A 20373-nucleotide genomic window follows, 5' to 3' on the forward strand; every position below is an offset into this window, starting at 1 on the left:
GCTGCCACTTCCCCAGTCAGGCCTCGCTGCGGCCTTCCTCCTGCGGCCCCAGCACGCGGTGCTCAGCTCCGCTAGTCCAGGCCACACGACAGGCCCCGAGTCCAGGCTGAACTCAGCTTCTCTGCCTGGCACTGCAGTCCCCAGCCCCACAGGAAGTCAGGCCGCCACGTCCCTCCCAGCTCCGTCCCCTACAAGCTTCCCAAGGGGCCGGTTCTCCAGCGAAGGCCTCCCTGCCCGCCCCTCCTGGTGCCGCAGGCAGCCCCAGCCCAGGCCTCCATCTGCCTCGTCCTTCCCCACAAGCCAGCTCCAGTTTCTCCAGCCTTCCCGGGGGCTTGACTCTAGCCTCGGCGCCTGCCCCTGCACGGGCCCCGGGTGCCTCCGGGCCCAGGCCCACCGGGCACTGTCCCTGGAGAGAAGCTAGAGTCCAGGGCTGGGACCCTGGGCAGGCCCTGACCGCTCCGGCGCAGCAAAGTGCCATTGGCAGGAAGGAGCCGCAGGGCCAGGAGCCTCCCTGGCTGCCTGGGGGCGCCGAGTCATGTGGGACCCAGGGGTGGCGGGACTCGGGTGCAGCTGGGACAGACATGGCTGCCGCGTTCTCCTGCTTCTTGGGTCAAACCTTGCCGAGAAAAACTACACTTTCCGAGGAGCTGGGCCGGGCGGGCGGCGCGAGCTGGGGTACGGCACAGGGGGCCGCGCTGCAGGAGCCCGGCGCTGAGCTGGGAAGGGCGCCGTCTGCTCCAGAGCGGCGTGAGCGCGGAGGCTGGGGCCAGGGCGGCCACCGTGGTGCACAGGGGCGGGCAGTGACACCATGGCTGTGCGCCTCAGACAGCTGTCCCCAGGGCCGTGTCTACATGGGGCACTCTCACGTGGTTGGGGGTGCTTGTGAGGTGCCTCCTCGGCTGCCTGGCTCATCGGCCGCTCCCACCCTGCCCCCTGCTCTGCCCAGACCCCACCCAAGGCCAGGCCAGCAGCTTGGTGGAGGAGGAAGCTGCCCCTTCCTACAGAGCTGACCCCACATGGGCTCCAGCACTCCTGGGCTCCACCCAGCAGAAAGGCCCCCGGCGGGCACGCCCCCCAGCCATGCCGAGGGTGGACTCAGGAGAGGGCCTGATGCGACTCTGGTCTCCCTTGGATGGGGTCTTGGGCCATGCGGTGGGCCCTGCCAGTCAGATGCGGGAGGCCGCAGGCTGGCTTCCGAGTGTCAGCCAGAGACAAAAGGCGGGAGGAAGATTGTCATTGGGCCGCTGGGAGGCCTTCAAGGAGCACGCCCCGCAGCCAGCAGCCCCCAGGACCCCCTCCCGCCCGCCAGGCCAGTGACAGCCTCTCAGCAAAAGAAGCACCAGGTGGGGCTCTTGGGCATGTTAACCGCGGGTCCAGGCTCACGTCTGGGAGACATTACTTCAGACCTTTCCCGGTAGCACTTCAAGAGAGAAACCGCTCGAGGCCAGGGAGGGGTCTGCGCCCCTGCAGCATGAGGACCCCACGGTCCATGAGGGGGGCTGAGCTTGTCCAGATGCGCCTCCCAGCAGTCCACACGCACGAGACAGGCCCCCACCACTGTACCTTGCTTCGGCACCCCCACCCGCTGCACCCCCCCAGCCACTGCACCCATGCCCACTGCATCCCCAGCCGCTGATCCCCCACCCACAGCACCCCCATAGGCTGCACCCTCAGGCGGGGCTGGAAAGCCTCGCGAGCGGGAGTGGAGCAGCTGGAAGGCTTCACTTAGCACAAGGACAAGGCAGGCTCCGGCGTGGGGTGAGAGGCGGCGACTAGAGGGATGGCTCCTGTGTGGTGACACAGACCCCGAGAGCAGCCCCACCGCCTGGGGTGTCTGGGGCTCACAGTGTCCCACCAGCAGGCCTGCTATACCCCCCCGCCACCTGGGCCCCTGCCGCCTGCTCAGCCTGGCCTGCAGGCAGCTGCCCAACCCCAGGGCAGCAGTGGGCGAGCACTGTCCTGTGGCTGCAACGAGGGGCTGTTCCCTAAGCAGGCCCTGGCAGCAGCGCTGGCAGGGAGCTCGGGTCGCACTGCAGAAACAGGGACACAGATGCGGGGACACGGCCGCCGCCACCACAGCCACGCCACAGGTGCCGCAGGGGAGGGCAGTGGAGCCAACACAGGCCAGGCAGACCCTCTGGGCTCGGTGGCCACTATGTGGGCTCTGCTTAAGGCTGCGTGGGCAGGAGCAGGCCCGGGCTGGGCCGGGGGATGTACCACGCTCCCCTGCTCTCTGCTCTCTCCTGCACGCCTGCACCCACGACCTCCTCGTGCAGCTCACGCAGACATCATAGCCCGGGACATCCACGTCTGCCCAGCCCAACAGGACGGCGCCGGATACCTGCCGCTGACTCAGGCCAGCCGGGCGCCAAGAGGCAGCGAGGCCGAGGTCACACACTGAGTGGCCGGCCTTCGCTCAGCCCGGGCCTAGGAGGACCGCGCCGGCCACGTGGACGGCAAAGGTCCGCACTGGAGCCCAGCCCGGTGCCCCACCTGAGTCCAGGCCCCAGCACTGCGTCCCCGGCTCAGGCAGGCGCCAGCGGCAAGGCAAGCGGGGGCGGCGAAGCCTCTGCGCACCCCCCCAGCGCAGCACCCAGGGCACTGGTAGGCCCCTCCTGTCCCCACTGGACCTGTTCACGGCCGTCACACCCAGCGGAAGGCAGGTGTGTCTGTGACTTGTCTGTGAAAACTGCGGTTCTGCCTGCCAGACACCCAGGCCCCTGCTGCTGCCCAGCCCAGCCACTGGGGCTGCAACATCCAAGCTCCCGGCTGTCTGAAGAGATGTGACCCTAAATTAGAGGAAGACGACGTGGATGGGGGGATGGAAACACAAACACGGATATACACACCACGTGCACCCACCACACGCACACCTGTGCACATACTGCACACACCACATGCGTGCACACACATGCCCACCACACACGTGCACACACCACATGCACACGTGGGATTTTTGCATCTCCCTCAGGCCAAACCTGAAGCCGCCAAGCGGGGCAGCCCAGCTTCAGGGGAGCCGCCTGTGCTGCCCCACGGCTTGCCAGGGCTGTGACAGCGAAGGGATTCTGTTCCGAGAACGTCGCCTTTAAGACTCGCTCCCCCCACCGTTCGGTGGAAGGAGGTTTCCCCTCCCAGAGCCGCTATGAGAAGGCTCCCCCTCTCCAGCGGGCTGCATGAGGAGAATCAGGCCACTCCAAGTTCCTCCTGGAACCAGCGTCTCTACGGGCCTTATTACACCCCGAGAAATCTGTCTCAGGGGCTCCTGCTTACAAGTCGGGGCTACTTAACAAGCAGGGAGCACCTGGGATCAGGGGCCCCCTGGGCCGCAGTGCCAGGCAGAGGCATGAGGGGGACGGGCGAGTCTACTCCAGTGCCTGCCGGAAGGAAGACCCTGACCCCCGCCCTGGTGTGGTCTTGGGGACAAGCAGGAGGGGCCGGACACCACCGGGACTCAGATGGCCGGCGGGTGGCCGAGCAGAGCTGCCGTGGGCCAGGAGGCCAGGGAGGGTGCCCCACACCCCACCACCAGCCCGCTGGCTCCGACCATCCACATAGACCGGGAAGCGGCTCTTTCCTGGTGGGTCTCTCCCTGAGAGTTGCTCCTGCAAGGCATGTGTCCGAGAGCACCGGGCCGCCCCTTTTCCTAACCAAAGGCTAAATCCACAGTCTCTGGTCCCAATTTCATTTTGCTTAGTTCGTTGCTCAGTTTGCTCCCTGTGAGCGCGCCAGGCGAGGCTGCCTTCCGGAGCTGCTCAGTCCTGCAGCAGCAGGGGGGACGCGCAAGGGCCCGCGGAGGGGGGCCGGGTCTCCCCCACGCCCGCCCCCGCTGGCCTACACCTCCAAGGACGGGGAACAAACATTCCCAAGGCCACTTTCTTCCTTAAAAGACTTAAATGTTTAATCTACTGTGACTTGAGAGGAAAAAGTAAGAGCGTCCCTGGCCATTTTCGGTAAACATAAGGACCTACCACTTTAAGACTTTAAAAGTTTTTAATTAAAGTTTAAGACGTTTAACCTCAAGCTTCAAAAAAAAACTCAGAGACAAGAGACAGCTGGGGACGGGCACAGCTGCTCGGCGGCACCTTCTCGATAACATACTGCAGGGAGGAATCTTTCAGATCTGCCGGGACGCAAAGACCCAGCACCTCAAACCCCAGGAACACGGGGCGCTGAGCCCAGGCCCACCTGGCCCCCAGGGCAGCACTGGGGTTTGGGGGAGCTCTCAGCCTGAGGCCCAGGAAACCACACACCCCAAAGAAACCTCCTGAAAATGCCTGCAGGAAAGACTGACGTAGCTGCAAACGTCCATGGACGCAGCACACGGCCGAGGCCCCAGCACAGGCCAGAGCCTGCCATCATGCGCGGCCCCTCCGGCCACCCCACCCTTGTCTCGACCTCGTGCCTCCAGAATCAGTCCCCGGCTGGTCTGAACGGACCCAGCCACAGTGGCGGCCGGACAGAGCAGCCAGTGCCCGCAGCTCCGGGCGCAGAGCGGGGGCCGGCACACCGGGAAGAGGAAGCCCCTTCCCTGGCCGGTTTCGCTTTCCAGGAGAAACTGGGCTGGACAAAGCCAAGGGCGGCTGCGCCAGCTTCCCGGGTCACGGCTCAGGCACCGGTGCGCCCACCGAGGAGCTCGCTCCCGGCCCCGCGCTCCACAAAGGCGCCTCGCGGGGTCCCCTGCTGCTCCGGGGGAACTTCCTAGACCCACTGAGGATCCACAGTAACTGCCCGAAGCCATCTGAGAAACATAACGTTTTAATAGATGAAATAAATACTCCAGTACATGCAAGGTAAAAACTCAACACGGGAACCACTCTATGGTGTAAATTAGAACTAGGACACACACTCACAGTAGCTTTCCTGTTTGCAAATCACACGGCAGGGCCGGCTCCCTCCATGCGCCTCCGCCGGCTGGCCGCTGCCCGGAGCCAAGGCCGCCCCGCGTCTAGGGAGCGAGAACTGAGGTAACCTTTCTTTTCATTAGAAAACAGAAAGACCGAGAAGAGGGCCCACCACCTCCTCCTTCCGGCCCCGGGGTGGCACGTCCAGCGGGAGTTCTGGAAGAAGGGCCGCAGGGAGGGGGCACAGCCACCACGGTCCGGCGGGCCTCCGGCGGCCCCTGAATGGTAGGCGTCGTCCTGCCTTCTGGTAGATTCCTCTCGTGCATCGGACGCGGAGGGCACCGGGGCTTCACCTATGGTTTCTTTGGTATAAATGGCGAGGGGCGAGAGTAAGTACTTGCTCCGCTGGGGGGGGCGGGACAGGGCTAATTCACAGAATTGGAATTCACTGGCGGCAAAGTCCGGGGCGAAGACCTCTCCCTTAAAGCCTGAGATAGCAGGGTGCAGCCTTCAGACACGGCGCAGGCCGAGTTCCTCAGCCTCTCCCTGTGGTCCGACATCTTGGCGCCCCCGTCGGGGTGCTGCGCCAGATCCCTGAGGCACTGGGTCAGGAGCACGCAGGCCGACACCACGCTCATGGCGCCGCCCAGGATGGCCGTCTGCACCGCCTTGCCCTCGGCGCTCACGGCCGCCGCGCGACCCAGGAACTGCGGCTCCGTGGCGAAGCCCACCAGCGCGCTCACGGCCTGCACCAGGGGCCCGCTGAAGAGCGCGCAGCGGCCGCGGGCCAGCTCGCTGGGCGCCGCCTTGACCTCGCGCACGCAGGCCAGCAGCGCCGAGGCGCTGGTGCTCATGCACTTGACGCTCAGCTTGAACTGCTCGCGCGAAAACCGGTCCCGGGACTTGTCGCTGGCCAGGGCGCACGCGTCCGTCAGGAACTTGAGGTTGCGCGACAGCCCCTGCGACACGTCCAGCAGCAGCTGCGGCGTCAGGTCGGCCAGCGGGGTGGCCCGCAGCACGGCGCAGCCCTGCTCCACCTCGTGGCGGCAGCGGGTCACCCGGTAGCGGTCCACGAGGCCCGGCTGCGCGGGCTGCGCGCCCGGCGTGGCCACGGCCGCCAGGTAGGCCGCGTGGGCGGAGCACTCGGTCAGCGACACCACCAGGTCGCCCAGCTCCACCAGGCTGTCCCCCGCCTCCCCGAAGCGGCCCATGTTGAGCTGGCTCTGCACGTCGTGCGTGAGGATGGAGAGGCCCTTGGTGCGCGCGATGATGGTGTCCCGGCACTGCTCGAAGGACTCGGCGGAGGCGGGGCCCTCGAAGAGCACGGGCCGCGCCTCGCTGGACAGCAGCAGCAGGTCGGCCACCAGCTGCATCTTGGCCTTGCAGTGGTCGCACACGGACACCAGCCTCTTCCGCGGCTGCGAGCCGGTCCCGCCGCCGGCGCTCGCGGGAGCCGGGGGAGCCGCCTCGCCGGTGGGCTGCCCGGCGCTGCCGCTAGCCATCGCGCCCGGGGGGCACTGGCATGCCGCTGGGGAGCCCGCTACCGCCGCGCCCGAGGCCGTGGCGACTCAGCTGGCCCCGGCCGCGGCGCCCGGGCCGCACCATCATGCCATCCAGCGCGGCGGGCAGGGCGCGCGGGGCGGCGGCGGCGCGGGGCGGGCCGAGGGCCGGGCCCGGCGGGAGGCTCTCCGCGGCGCGGGGCGGGGCTGCGGCGATCGGCGTCCGCGCGCGCGGGCAGGAACCATGAACCGGGCCGGGGCTCACCGTCCGCGCTCCCCGCCGCCGCGCGGCCAGGAAAGTCCCTTCTGCCCGGCGGCCGCCGCCTTCCTGGGCATGGCCGGCGCGCGCCGGGCGGGGCGGCGCGGGGCGCGGGGAGTTGTCCTTCCTTCCTTCCTCCCTTTCTTTGGATCCAAAGCCTGTCCCGGAGGGGCGCGGCCGCGCTCCGTCGGCGGCCCGGGTCGGCGGCGCACGCGGGCTTCAGGCGGCGCGACCCCGCCGGGGCCCGGGGCGCATCTCCGGCCTCCGGCCTGGGGAGGGCGGCGGCGGGGCCGAGGGTGTGGCCGGGGCTGGCGCGGCCGCGCCGAGTCAGAGCCGGCGGGAGGCGGCCCCGATGGCGCGCGGCGGCCCGCCCGCCCGCCCCGCCCGGGCGTGCCCTCGCGCCTGGCAGCTGCGCCCGGCCCGCGGCGGCCCCGCGCGTCTGGCCGGCTCAGTGCGCGCCGCCCGGCGCCGCGGCGGCTCGTCCTCCCCGCCCGCGCGCCCCGGGGCCGGCCGCAGGCGGCGGGCGCGAGTCCATGCCCGGGGGCTCCCCGGCCCGGGCCCGCGGCGGCTGAGCTCCCCCGCGCGCCCGCGCCCCGCGCATCGGAGGCCCGGCGCGGCGCCCCGGGCCCAGCCGGCTCAGAGGGTCCCCGCCGCGCGGCCGCCGCCCGCCCGGGCCGCGGCTCCGGCCATTTTTGTCCAGCTCCAACTTCCGAGAGCGCCGGGAGGGCCGAGAGGAAGGGCGGGGGCCGCGGGCAGCGCCGCTTCCTCCCGCGCCGCGCCTCCTCGCCACCGCCCCCGGCCGCTCTTCCCGGCCGCGCGTCCCCGCCCCGAGCCTGCCGAGGGCTTTTGTGTGGCGTCACCGCCTCGCGCTCGAACCCGCTTCCTCCCGCGCCCCCGCCCGCCCGCCCGGATGCTCGCGCCGCCGGCTCCTCCCCCGGGAAGCGGTGGCCGCGCCGGGCGCGCTGCCCCTCGGGGCGCGGGGGGCGCGGGGCCGGGGCCGGGGCTCTGCGCGCCCGGGGAGGTCCCGGCTCCACGGGGCTGCCTGACGTCAGCTTTAGCCGGGCCGCGGGCGGGGGGCGGGGCGTCTCCCCGACCTGGGGCGCGCCTGGAGAGTGACCCGTTTTCTGGCCTGGAGGGAGGGGACTCTGGGGGCACGCCCTAGCGGTTCCTGCGCTCCAGGCCTTGGGCGCTGCCGGCCCCTTTGTGTGTCTGGTCCTCGCCCACGCCGGGGCTGGGGCTCGGCGCTGGCCTTTGGAAACGGGGCCCGAAAGCCAGAGCTGGAGGCAGATGCCGGCGGCCCCCGTGATTGTCCTGAGGAGCTAGAGCTGCGGCCTCAGCCCCCTCCTGGGGTCCAGCCACTCCCTGCCGGCGCCACCTTGGCAACCTCTCCCCAAGTGTCCTCTCATCCAGAGAGGATCCTGCCCACTGACCTGGCCGAGCGGCTCCCAGAGTCGCTGTTGGGACCCCACTCTTGCTGTGCACACAGTTCTGGGCCCTGGACTACAGAATGGGGTACAGCAGGGAACAGCCCTTGGAGGTGAACTGCGGAGACCCGCAGTGCCCCAGCCCAGCGTCCCGCCCTGTCTGACCCACAGGAGCCTCAGGAAGTGGTTTCCTCCCAGCCAAGCCCCCCTCTGTGTCCCGAAAGAGGCCCTGGAGGTGCATCCCGTAGGCGGTTGGCCCAGGAAACCGTGCCTCTGCCCCTTCCCAGAGGCCCCCGGGGCCACCTGAGGATGGCCTGCAGCCCGCCCTGGGACCCAGAGCCCTGGGCAGCCCCGAGGCAGCCACCCTGCTGGGACCAGCGCCCTCGCTGTCCCCTGGGATCTGAAGGTCCCACCGCCTGCCCGCCAGCCCCAGGGAAGGAGGCCCCTGACTGAGCCTCGCGCTGGGCTGATCTACTTTCCTGCGCGAGGGGAGGCTGGCTGAGCCTGCTCTTCCCAGGGCGCTCCAGGAATAGCTCCCACGTCCTGCTTAGCTCCATAAATGGAAAGGAGAAGGCGCAGGCCCTCCCCCAAGCCCCGCTCATCCATGAGACTGCCGTGGGGTCAGGGGCTGCCGAAGCCACCGGCCACCTCTCCTCCTGCGCGCGCCCCGCGCCCCAGCACTGAGCTGTGTTAGAGGTGGACTGCCCATGGCTTCCTTCTCAGAGGGGGCCGTCCAGCTGCCGCCTTTACGTCCACTCGCTCCACGCACACTGGCGCCAGCCTGCCCCAGGCCCTGTGCTGGGCACACAGGCCTGAGGAGGGCCGGGCCTTCTGAAAAGGGGGTCCAGAGTGGGCGAGAGAACCCCACAAATGGGCACAGGGGCTGCTCAGGGTGAAAAGGACAGCAAAGGCCATGCGCCCGCATGGCGGTGGAATGGGAGGTGGACATGGCCGGGTGTATGTGACCTCAGGCTGCAACTCCTGCCCCCGCCCACTGATGCTCCTCCCCATCCAACCTGAATCTGGGGCTGCAGCTTCCGGGAGCCGCCCCCATCAACTAGGGGGGCCCGGCCTGACCCTGTGCTGCCCTCAGACCCACCAGGCGGGTGCCCCTCTGGGCCCTGGCAGCTGCCCTGTGGGCCCTGGAGGCCCTGGGGCAAGGGCTTCCTCCTGCAAATGCTGCCTATTACCGCTTATAAAACTAAAATAGGGGCCTCCCTGGAGGCGCAAGGGGTTAAGATGCAACCTGTGAAGCTGTCCACAGCCTCTGCAACGTGAGTTCAATCCCCGGCCAGGGAGCTGCCCACAGGGCGCAGCAGACCTCTCCTGTCTCCCCGCTGCTCTCCTCAGCAGTGTGTTTCAGTAGATCCGCCTGTTCTGTTCCCCACTCTGTCTCTGGTGAATCCTCTCACCCCTGCTCCTCTGGCCTGTACCCCAGTTCTTGTATGCATAAGTAACTAAATCTTTAAAAAAAAAAAAACTACAATAGAATGTGAAGCTCAGGCGCTGTGCAAATCTTGTTCATTGAAATGGAAATTAGGGAGAAAGCTGGAAATGTGGGAGGCAGGCCAGAGGGGCTGGCCGCCCCGCCAGCAGGTGTGCATGGGAGACCCCTGGGGGACCAGCCGAGAGCGGGCCTGGCCAGGCTGGGCACAGGGGTGGGAGGCTGCCTCCCTCGCTGTCCTCCCGTCCTGCAGGTCTGTCGCCCTTGCACCTCCCGCGAGCCCCGTGAGCTGTGATTATTTTGAATCATGACACGTTCATCACAAGGCGCACAGCCGAGCCCCTTCCGCCTGCACGGCAGTGGCACAGCCACAGCCACACCTGCCCTCTGGAGTGCCCCTGACGGAAGCTGCCCCACCAGCCTGCCACCACCCCGCACCGGTCCCTGACTGCCCTGAGCAGTGGCCGGGCCTGACCTCTGTGTCTGGCTCAGCTTGCCCCATGGGACGCCCTCCAGGCCCTGGGCACGGGCCCTTCCCGGCTCTCCTGGCCTGTGCGGCCCTTGGCCCGTGGTGCCCGGGCTCCAGCTGTGGCTGCAGGCGCTGCAGCTGCTCGTGGTGGACACAAGGGCGGCCCTGGTGGTGTGGAGCCCCGGGGTGGGGCGTCCGGGAGAGCCCGGACCCCATCGGTCACCGCTATTTCTTCAGCCTTTTCGTGTCAGTTCTTGGGCGTGGAGCTGCTAATCGGGATCGTGCACATTTTTAGGGCTTGGGTTCAAGCCACTTAGTTTTCCTGCAGGAAACTGCACCCGCAGAGGCCAGCGCAAGGCCGTCCCCACACCTCGCCGGGACCCCGCCTTTAGTCATGTCCTCACCGCTGCCAGGCAGGAAGGCGGGTCCGGCTTGGCTCAGGGTGTTTCCCGGCCACCCAGGGGGGCTCTGCGTGGCCTCTGCACAGAGCTCGGCCATTCTTTCTCTTTTTTTGGTGTAAATGAAGAGATTTTCAGGTCCCTTCCCGTCCTGCTCTCAGCTGCTGTTTTCTTCTCACTCGTCATAAGCTCCCTTGCGTCGCCCCGTGGGGCTTTCCTGCGTCGCCACAGCGTCTCAGCTTTCGCTCAACCCGCGCTCTAAACGGCACGTTGAACGCTGAGCCCTGCTCCCGAGTCCCCGGTGATGGTGAGCAGGGCCCTGACCTCCCCCCCACCCACAACCGGCCGTCCCCTGGCTGCAGTTCTGCGGCGCTGCTGGCACCCTTCTTGCCCAGTGGCGAAAGCCGCAGAGTAAAGAACGGTGAACAGTCATGGCCAGGCCATGGCTCCCCCACCCCAGGCCTCCTTCGGCCCTGGCCCCAGTGATTTGGTCTTTCAAGGACCGATGTTTGCACACCGGCACAGCTGATGCTGCTCCCAGGTGGAGACCCAGCTCCTGGCCCTGTGGCTGCCTCCTGTGCCGTGGGGTGGAACCGGCACGCTCACCACCCACAGTGCTCACGTGGTGTGTGTGGCTGTGCGTGCGTGCGAGAGGGCGGCCAGTCTGCAGTCCAGAGCCGTCAGAGGCCTGAGTGCACAACCTCTCTCCCTCCTGCCCCGCCACCCGCAGCCTGGGCAGACTTGCACCTTCCAGCCGCGTGTTCCTGCCCCAGCTTCTGCTTTGCGGGGCCCCCGAGACCCCCACTTCACTGCCCAGGTGCCTTGATTTGTGGGGATGGCAAGCTGCTCCTCCCCGCACCGAGGCTGCTGCTGGCCAGCTCAGTGGCCTCCCCCGATGATGTCATCTCCATGCCAGGGTTTCCTTTTATCTAGCAAAGGGCCCTCGCCACCTGGCGATGCAGTGCACTCAGCGATCTGGCTGTCTCCTCTGCCGGGGCCCCCTGCCTCAGTCGCCCGGCAGGTCTCTCCTGGGCGGCTGGGCTTTGCAGCGGAGGGAGTCAGGGGCGTCCTCTCCAGGGACACCCGACCCTGGGCCCAGTGCCGCCTCCCTCTGAGCTTCTCACGCAGTCCCCACAATTTCTGCAAAACATAAGATGAGGGGCCTCCCTGGTGGTGCGAGGGGTTGAGCGTCAACACTATGAAGCTGTCCGCAGCCACTGTAGCACGAGTTTAATCCCCACCCAGGGAGATGACCCACATGGCGAGTAGACCTCTCCTGTCTCTCCACTGCTCCCCTCAGCAGCGAATTTCAGTCAGTCCACCTGTTCTGCTCCCCACTCTGTCTCTGGTGAATCCTCTTATCACCCACACCTCTAGCCTGTGCCCAGCTCTTGTATGCATAAATAAATAAACCTTTAAAAAAAACACACAAGATGATTTTTCTGTTTCACTGACCAGTGCGCATCAGGACTCCCATGGCCCTGCACCTGCTGTGGGCGGCTGGCAGCTGGCCGCTGGCTGATCAGGCAGGCCCCGCCCAGGGAACGTGACTGCACACTGACCCTGGGCAGGGCCCCAGCCATGGTGGCGCAGTGCGCCTGGGAGAAGGCTGGTGGCAGTCCCTTATGATTGCAGGAAAGAACCCTTTTTTTCTCAAGCGGTATCTCCTTCTCGGTAGAAAATGTCACCAGACTAGCCATGTAGGTGCAGCAGAAACGCCTGCCTGGCAGCCGCCCGCTGTCCCCCAGAACCCCCAGGGTGAGGTCCCGCCCACCCCCGAGGACCTCCCTGGCAAGGCCATGGGAGCAGCTTGGAGACACAGGGTGGTCACCAGGTCACCCTTACCACCTAAATCCTCTTTTCCCATGATCCCAAAATCTCAATTTTATTTGGAGTGGCAGTTCCCGGTCTCCCTGGAAGGCGAGGTTCCAGCCCAGGAGCTGCAAGCCCACGCGCCAGGGGTGACGGTTAGAGGGAGCTTGTCTGCCGCAAGGTGCTCTCGCTGCACCTGCCTTTCCCCTGTGACCTCTGGATGAACGTCTTGGGGGGTGGCTGGAGCTCTGGTAGCTGGCATGGGGGACCTGGGCACACAGCAGCTGGCCTGATGCAGGGGAGATGAAGAGGCGGGGGCCAGAGGCTGAGGAGCCCTACACCTGCCCACACAGCCCTACACCTGTCCACACCTGCCCTCCACCTGCCTGCACCCACCTACACCCATCCTATACCCGCCTACACCCGCCCTAAACCTGCCTATATCTACCTGCACCCACCTCCACCTACCTACACCCAGCTCCACTTCTCTACACCTGCCCTCCAGCTGACTCCACCGGCCTCCACCGGCCTCCACCCGCCTCCACCTACCTACACCCGCCTACAGCCGCCTACACGACCTGGAGGCACAACCTCCGCCTGCCGCCGTAGAGATCACGGCAAATTCCCTTATCCCGTGTGAGGCCTTTTTAAAACTCGAGTTTTGCTGCTCGCTCGCTGGGGGGGCTCCTCCGCCGCAGGAGGCTGGCGGGCGCGGCCCGGACCCCGACCCCGGCGAGCAAGGCCGCGCCCCGGGAGGGGTGTCCGCGGGCCGGCCCGCCTGCGCGCGCCCCGGGGCGCGGCCACCCGGGCTGGAGGAGGACGCCCCAGGCCCGCGCCGCGGGGGGCACCGCAGGGACCCCCGCCGCGGCACAGCCCCCCAGGGGCGCGAGGGTCGGGCTTCGGGGCCGGGACCCCCGCGCGAGAGTCCCGGGCTGTGTCCTCCGGCGCGGCGGCGGGCGGGCTCGGCGCACCCGAGGAGACACGATCGCGCCGGCCGGCGGGCGCCCCGGCCCGCGAGCCCCGGGGAGAGGCCGGAGAAGGCCTACGCGGCTTCCCGCCCGAGAGGCCGAGCTCCCGGCTCCCGGCTCCCGGCTCCCGGCTCCCCGCTCCCGGCTCCCCGCGGCAGGCAGCGCCCCAGGAGCCGCAGCGGCCCCGCCCGGAGGGGCGGGGCTGGGGGCGGGGCTTATTGTGGAGGCGGGCGGAGTGGCGACGGGGCGGGGCCTGGTAGGCTGACCAGGGCCGAGGGGCGGGGATGAGGGCGGGGCCAGAGCGGGGTCCTACGCAGGTCACGGCGGGGGCGGGGCCCAGCGGGCAGGGGCGGAGCCTGCGGGGCGGGGGCGGGGCGCGCAGCGCACGTCTCGGAGGCGGGCCGGCGCAGCGGGGGCGGGGCCTGAGGGGCGGGACACGCGGTGCGCGTCTCGGAGCGGGGCGCGGCGGGGCTCCGTCGGCGGCGCACGCAGGGCGCGCGCCTAGCGTCACGTCCGGGGGCGGCGGGTCGCGGCGCGGCGCGGTGCGGTGCGAAGATGGCGGCGTCCGGGTGGGCGCGCGCGGCGGTGCTGCTGCTCTGCGCCTCCGAGCTGTTGCCGCCTGCGGGCTGCGCGGCCGAGGGCCCGGCCGGGACGCCGGGCGAGGCGACCCCACAGCCTCGGAAGAAGAAGGACATCCGCGACTACAACGACGCGGACATGGCGCGCCTGCTGGAGCAGTGGGAGGTCCGCGGCGCGCCCCCCGGGCCCCCTGACCCTCCCTGCCGGCCTCCCCGCCCTCGGCCCCACTGACCGGCCTCCCGCCGCGTCCTGCTCGGGCGGCCCTTCCTGCTCCCGGAGGCCCGGGGGAGGGGTGCGCGGTCCAGGGATGGGGGCGCGTTCCGGCGGGTCGTCTCGGCTTTGGGGCTTCTGCCGCCTCAGCCCCTGGGGCCTGACTCCCCCTTTGGGCGCGTCTCCCTGACGCGTGCTTCGGGGCAGAGGCTCGTGGCCTGTATGTGGGATCTCGCGTCTCACCCACTGCAGCCAGGACTTGTTTTCGTGGGAATAAGTTTCCTGGCTACCTGGGGTCCCTGGCGTGTGCATCTGCGGGGTGTGTAATGAGCTGGTCAGTCGAATTCACTGACCAGGACAGGCCGCTGCCTCTGGTGGGGCCCGTGCGATCCTGATGCCCGGAAGCAGCTGCAGGGGGGGGCACCTTGAAACTTGGACCCCTTGTGGTGTGGCCTTGGGCAAGCCTGTCCTCTCCAGGCCTCAGCTTCCTTACCTGCAAATGAGGAGACTTCACTGGACGCCTCCAGGAAACCCTCACGTCTTAGCCTTTTGTGGTTTTGCATGTGTTGGGTAAAAGATTTCAGGCCTGAGGTTAAAGGACCATCAGGTGCATTTCATTAGGAGGAGACTGGTTTCATGTTCATTTGCAGCTACTGGAAACAGTGGTAGATTTGGGGGTGGTGTGTGGGCCCCTTTGAAGGGGCACTCTGCCCTGGTTCCTCCCTCCCTCGCTGTCTCCCCTTGCATCTCCCACCTTTCTTTGACTTCAAAGGAAGTCTGGATCTCTAAGTGAGAGCACCACCTGAGGGAACTCAACTCTGGGGATACTCAGACTGTAGCTCCATGAAAGAGACTACAAAGGGGCCGCCGCAAGAACAGTAGATGACAGGAAACAGCTGTCATGCACAACAGAGTCCTCAAGTGCTATACGGAAGTGTCATGGGTTGAGTCCTCAAGTGCTATACGGAAGTGTCATGTCCACAGACGCCAGGGAGATAGGGCAAGGGAGAGTTCTAGTAGCAGCGCAAGCTAAGGGTGGGTTCTGGGGAAGCTGGGCATTCTGGGCAGAGCTCACAGTCAGGCTCTGGAGTAAGACTGGTGGGACAGGCTGAGCTCCGTGTGAAACTTCTCAATCAGGGTCAAGCTTCGGAAAACCAGTGGGCTGGCCGCTGGGGGCTGTTAGGAGGGGTGGGGGCAGAGCAATGGGAGCCAGTGTGGACTGGGCGTTCGCTGCTGGCCTCTCAGGCACTGACCCGCAGCCCCAGGAGGGAGATATCGTCACCCTGACTCACTGCGGGAGGCAGTGCTTGGCCATCTTGTGAGGGTGCAGCCTGGACAGTGGTGCTGGCTCCTGCCCCTCCTCCCCTGACAAGCATATGAGACGGGTGTGTTGTGTGCAGTCCACACTGGAGCCCCGGGGTGCTTCCTGTCAAGGAGAGGGACAGGCCTAGAGGTGGGGTCCCAGCTCACAGGGGTGGAGAGGCAGGTCCCAGACCTGCTAGAAGCAGGGTCCCTGCAGGCTCCATCTAGAGTTCTTTCATCTCTTGTAAGGAACATTTTTGGGGCAATCAGACGTTACCTCAATTAAAAATTAAATTTATTTAAAAACTACAAAAAAGTAGTGAAGTAACATTTGGGGGAAATCAGCAGTGACTGACGACGCACGTGACGCCTGCTGCCCTGGCCTAGACCTCCGTCGTCGGCCAGAAGGGTCAGGAGGTTGCAACGGGGCTGCGTTGAGAGGCTGTGCCCGATGCCCCGCTGCAGGTGCACCTTCCGGGGCTTGGTGTCTTCGCCCGGCTGTGTGACTGTCGCCGCCACCTCCTTGGGCGCATTGTCCCCAGAACCACTGTGTTCACTGAGCCCCCAGCCCTGCACAGCCGCCCCTGCGTGGCCTGGTCTGTTGGGGACGCTTCTGCCTGTGGCACCGCACGCGTGCTCCATGCCGGCCCCTGCCCCGGGGACAGTCGCCGCGGCCACCTCTGTCCCTACTCCGGGTCTCGCTGCTGTGCCTGCGGGCGCTTGTCCCATTGGTGTGGACACAGCAGCCGTGTTAGCGCGGGGTCTGGGTTTTCTGTCGTTCTCTGCTGCGATTCCGAGTCGCTCCAGAAGGCGTGAGCCCGCTGCGCTGGGTCTGTGCTCTCACCCGTCCGGCGGGAGGCCAGAGGCTCCAGGCCACCCGCGTTGGCCTAGGTCCAGGCAGGGCTCCGCCTTCTCGCCAGCCAGTGCACGGCTCTGCCCGCCTGTCACTGGCCCTTCCCAGAGTGAGCGCCTGGGGCTCCCTTGGTTTCTGAATTGCTAGTTCCTCGGCCAGCTCTGGACCTGAGGGCAAATTTGAGTGTTTGTGGTTCCCGTTTTCTCTGAGGCTGACTGAGGAGACGCGCTTCTCAGCGTGCAGGGAGGGCCACGAGTCAGGCGAGGGGTGAGTCTCCCCGCGTCCCTGTCCACGTGGAGCGCCCCTGAACCCCTCCCTCTGCCGGCTCCTTCTGTCCCGGCGACCGTGCGGGTCTGGCCTCGCCCTCGGTGGAGCCGCGTGCACGGCCCTGCCCGGCTGGCCGCAGCGTCGAGCTTTCCCGCCTGAATCCGGGTTTGTTCTTCATCACCGCGTGCGCCGCTGGCGTGGCCAGTCCAGGTGGCCGTCGGCAGGTCTCTGTAGACGGCCTGCCGAGTCCTGGGTGGCCCTGACCGTGGCCCCGCCGCTCTCCTGTCCCGGCAGAAAGACGACGACATAGAGGAGGGGGACCTGCCGGAGCACAAGCGGCCCTCGGCGCCCATCGACTTCTCCCAGATCGACCCCGGCAAGCCCGAGAGCATCCTGAGGATGACGAAGAAGGGGAAGACGCTCATGATGTTTGTCACCGTGTCCGGGAGCCCCACCGAGAAGGAGACGGAGGACATCACCAGCCTGTGGCAGGGCAGCCTCTTCAACGCCAACTACGATGTGCAGAGGTGAGGGCGCGGCCGGGGCCTCTGTCTCTGTGCTCCCCGCCAGGCAGCGCCGCCGCTGGCCAGAGCCAGCCAGTCCAGGAGACATCTCGTCTGACCTCGGGCTTCATTCGCGTGAGATGCTGTGCCCTTAGGCTGAGGGGTAAGTGGACCCCGGCCTGACCGGCCGCTGCCTGCAGAGCCCTGCGGCCCGGGCCTCAGCCCGCCCCTCCCCACAGCAGCTCTGCAGAGTGAGGTCTCGCGCCGTCCCCGCCACCAGCTGTCATGGGGGGGGGCTGGGAGCAGGACCGTGCGAGGCCATCCTCGGCTCACCGGACACTGGGCGGGGCGCGTTTGGTGCTGGCTGGTCAGTGCTACCCTGATCTCGGGGTCATCACAGGCCAAAGTGGGGGGGTGTGGGTGCAGCTGCTCAGGACCCAAAGAGCTGTGCCTGCTGGCCACCCTGGGGACTGCCCAGACTCCTCCTGTGGCTCTTGCCCCTCAGCCCATTGAGTGTGGGGTGCACGTGCTGGGCAGCTGGCGCCCCCCGGCTCCGGGGCATGTCCAGTAGCCAAGTCCACTCTGGCCTTTGTGGCAGTGGTTTCCAGGCCCCTCGGCTGCTGGGTGGGTTCGCACATGGCCACTTCCTGCTTCCTAGCAGCTCCAGCCCATCGTGGCGTTTGGGGGCTCTTCTCTGCACCCACTTCCAGCCCAAGCAGCAGGCGCTCAGGGCTCACCCGGGACTGCATTTCAGACACTGCCGTGCGGGCCCAGTGGCCCGGGGCCCCACTCGGTGCTGACTGCCGGTCTCCCACCAGGTTCATCGTGGGGGCGGACAGGGCCATCTTCATGCTCCGTGACGGGAGCTACGCCTGGGAGATCAAGGACTTCCTGGTCGGCCAGGACCGGTGTGCAGATGTGACGCTGGAGGGGCAGGTGTACCCCGGCAGAGGCGCAGGCAAGGAGAAGAACAGGGCGAAGCAGCAGGCCCAGAAGGAGGACCGTCGGGCCGGGAAGGGGAGGGAAGACCTGTGAGGCCCTCCCCGACGGCGCCAGCTCCTTCCAGAAGGGACCTGCGGCGAGGCTGCTGCGGCCAGCACCAGGGTGGCCGTGGACAGGATTACGGGGGGGACGACAGGTCAGTGATGGACACGGCGCCTGCGCTGGGTGTTTGTGCTGACATCAGCGGGCACGGGCTGCGTCCCTCGTCTCTGCCGGGCTGTGGGCTCCCAGGGGCCGTGGCCGCTGCCTCCCGGTGCCTGGTCCCTCTGCCCTGCTGCCCAGTCTTGTGCGCTGTTGGCCGGAGGGCTGGGCCCAGTCAGATGGTGTCTTCAGGCCTCGGCCGTCACTGGTCCGGCTCAGCAGCTGCAGGCGTGCTGTCGTCGCCGGGCCGGGTGTGGGTCCCCAATGCCTGGTCAGCCAGGCCCCGAGGATGTCCTTGTCCCTGCGTGGGCGCCACAGGCAGGGCACTCACCGACGGCCCTCTGCTCCGAGTCTCCGCTGGAGCCCTTGCCTGAGGACCCTGGGCATCTGTCAGCCTGGGCGTGGCTCGAGCCTGGCCTTGGTGTCCGCTTCAGGGACAAAGCTGGTGTCGCGGGCCTCGTCCTGCGGCGTGGGGCCAAGCAGCCTCGCTGGTGCCCAAGCCCTGCCCTCGCCAAGTGCCTGCACCTGGATGCCCTGCCCGCGCCATCTCGTTTTCGCTGGCAAGGTGGCGCCAACTAGGATCCTGCCACAGACTTTGTGAACAGGTGTTGCTTCTGAGAACCCAGATATTTGTAAAACTCTTCAGTTGTGATTTTAACAAAATAAAAACCGCACGTGTCACCAGGGTGGATGGCGGCATCATTCCAGAGGGTGCGGGCAGGCCTGCTGCCCCAGCGCGCACTGTCACTGTGGGGGTGGGGGCCCGAGGGGGGGTGCGTGTGGCCTGGCACCATCCTCTCCCCTAACTTGGGTGCCTGGTCCCTGCACTGACCCGTTCCGGGGACGCGGCGGGGCCTGGTCGGGGCCGGTCCTGGGAGGGGGGCTCTCATCGCCCACACAGTTGGATGGGGTTGGGAGGGGTGTGTGGGGCGACTCCAGTTTGCACCGGACACGCTTCAGCCTGAAGGGCGCGTTCCTGGCAGAGGAGTTGCTGGGACAGGTGAAGCTGAGCACTTGGGTGGCATCTCGTTGGCTGCCCGCGCCCGCAGGGAGTCACCCACCCTCTCTGCTTGCCAGAGGTCGGCCCGTGCAGGCTGCCTGTTCTGTCTGCACTTCGCCTGCTGGTGGGCTTGGATAACACCGGACAGGCCCTTGAGGCCCAGGGGGCTGGCCAAGAGGCGCCCCACTGAGTGCGGAGCGGGTAGGCCTCAGTCACCCGGGGTCAGCAGGGGCGAGGGAGTGGCCGGGGGAGGGCTTGCCGCCACACCCAGCAGGTGGACTGGCCTCCGCCTACCAGCTCAATCTCCAGCTCAGAGTCGGCGGGGGCCCTTCTCCAAACAGCCCTGAGCCCGCCCCCAGGGAGGCGGCGCCACGAGGGGGCAGCAGAGAGCGGGCAGGAGCGCCCGCCCGCGCCTGCCTTTGCGCTGGTCCTGGGCTCGGCTGGGGGCGCCATCTCCATTTCCTGGCTGTGGGCTCTGCTGCCCGCACTCAGGGTGGACGCTCTGTACAGACATGGCCGCGTGGAAGGCAGGAGGGGGCTGCCTGCCCAAGGAGGGCGATGCAGGCCAGGGCTGGTTCCTGCCAGCCGGCGAGGCAGCGTACCCCCTCCCACAGACCCGTGGCCTGGCCCTGCCCGCAGAGCACGCGCAGGCTCTCGCCGTGGCCACCGCCGTGGCCACGGACGTCCCTTCAGCTGTGTCAGCGCTGCTCGGCTCCGCACCCTGCCGTGCAAAAGCGCGTCATAGCTGTGTGTGGCTCTTTGACACCAGGCTCCCTCCCACGTCTCTGCCCCTCTCGACTTCCTGACTCAGGGCTCCCATGGGTGCTTGGAGTACCTGGGAGCGGCACAGCCCGAGAGGCGGTGAGAGACGCTCTCCCGTGCTCGCACACCCGAGCTGCCCTGCCCAGCTTGACCAGGTGCCCCTGCCCTCAAGGGTCTGGGGAGCGGGGCACAGGGCAGACCAGGGGAGCGGTGGGGCCTCTGCGTGGCTGACTCAGCCACTGCACCCTGCTGGGCTCCCCCGCACCCCAAAGCCTGCTTCTCAGGCAGAGTTGTGTCTGCAGCCGCCTGCCCCCCAAGCTGCAGTTCTCCCTGCGGCCTGGGGGCCTCTGAGAAACGGCAGCAGCCTCGGCTCAGTGCAGCGGACACCGGCCAGGCGAGAGGGGGAAGAGGAGGCTCCGGCCCAGACACAAGCCCCGTCCCCTCGCGCCGCCCCCCGCACTGAGAGCTCAGAGCGCTCATCTCCCAGCCCCTCTTGGCAACCTCCACCGCCACCTCCCTGTCGCCTCCGTCCCACACGGCGGCCCCACACGGCAGACTGGCGGGCGGCAGGTCAGGTGGGCCGTTCGGCCCTTCTCCGCAGTGCCCGGCCAAGGCACAGCCCGGGGCTCCGCCATCTCCT

General features: G+C 67.6%; 2 protein-coding genes across 2 annotated transcripts; one reads left to right on the plus strand and one right to left on the minus strand.

The window, feature by feature from the left end:
- Positions 1 to 5266: 5266 nt before the first annotated feature.
- Positions 5267 to 6343, minus strand: TLNRD1 (talin rod domain containing 1; the record flags this gene model as incomplete). Its single annotated transcript, XM_084254487.1, has 1 exon — positions 5267 to 6343. The coding sequence occupies one exon, from the start codon at positions 6341 to 6343 to the stop codon at positions 5267 to 5269; it is 1077 nt and encodes a 358-aa protein (XP_084110613.1).
- A 7326-nt stretch (positions 6344 to 13669) lies between these two features.
- On the plus strand, positions 13670 to 17863 carry MESD (mesoderm development LRP chaperone; the record flags this gene model as incomplete). Its single annotated transcript, XM_084254097.1, has 3 exons — positions 13670 to 13858; positions 16620 to 16852; positions 17647 to 17863. 3 exons carry the CDS (start codon positions 13670 to 13672, stop codon positions 17861 to 17863), a joined length of 639 nt encoding a protein of 212 aa, XP_084110223.1.
- Positions 17864 to 20373: the final 2510 nt, after the last annotated feature.

The sequence above is a fragment of the Talpa europaea genome (genome assembly GCF_964194135.1).
Source record: "Talpa europaea genome assembly, chromosome: 14".
Classification (NCBI taxonomy): Eukaryota; Metazoa; Chordata; class Mammalia; order Eulipotyphla; family Talpidae; genus Talpa; species Talpa europaea.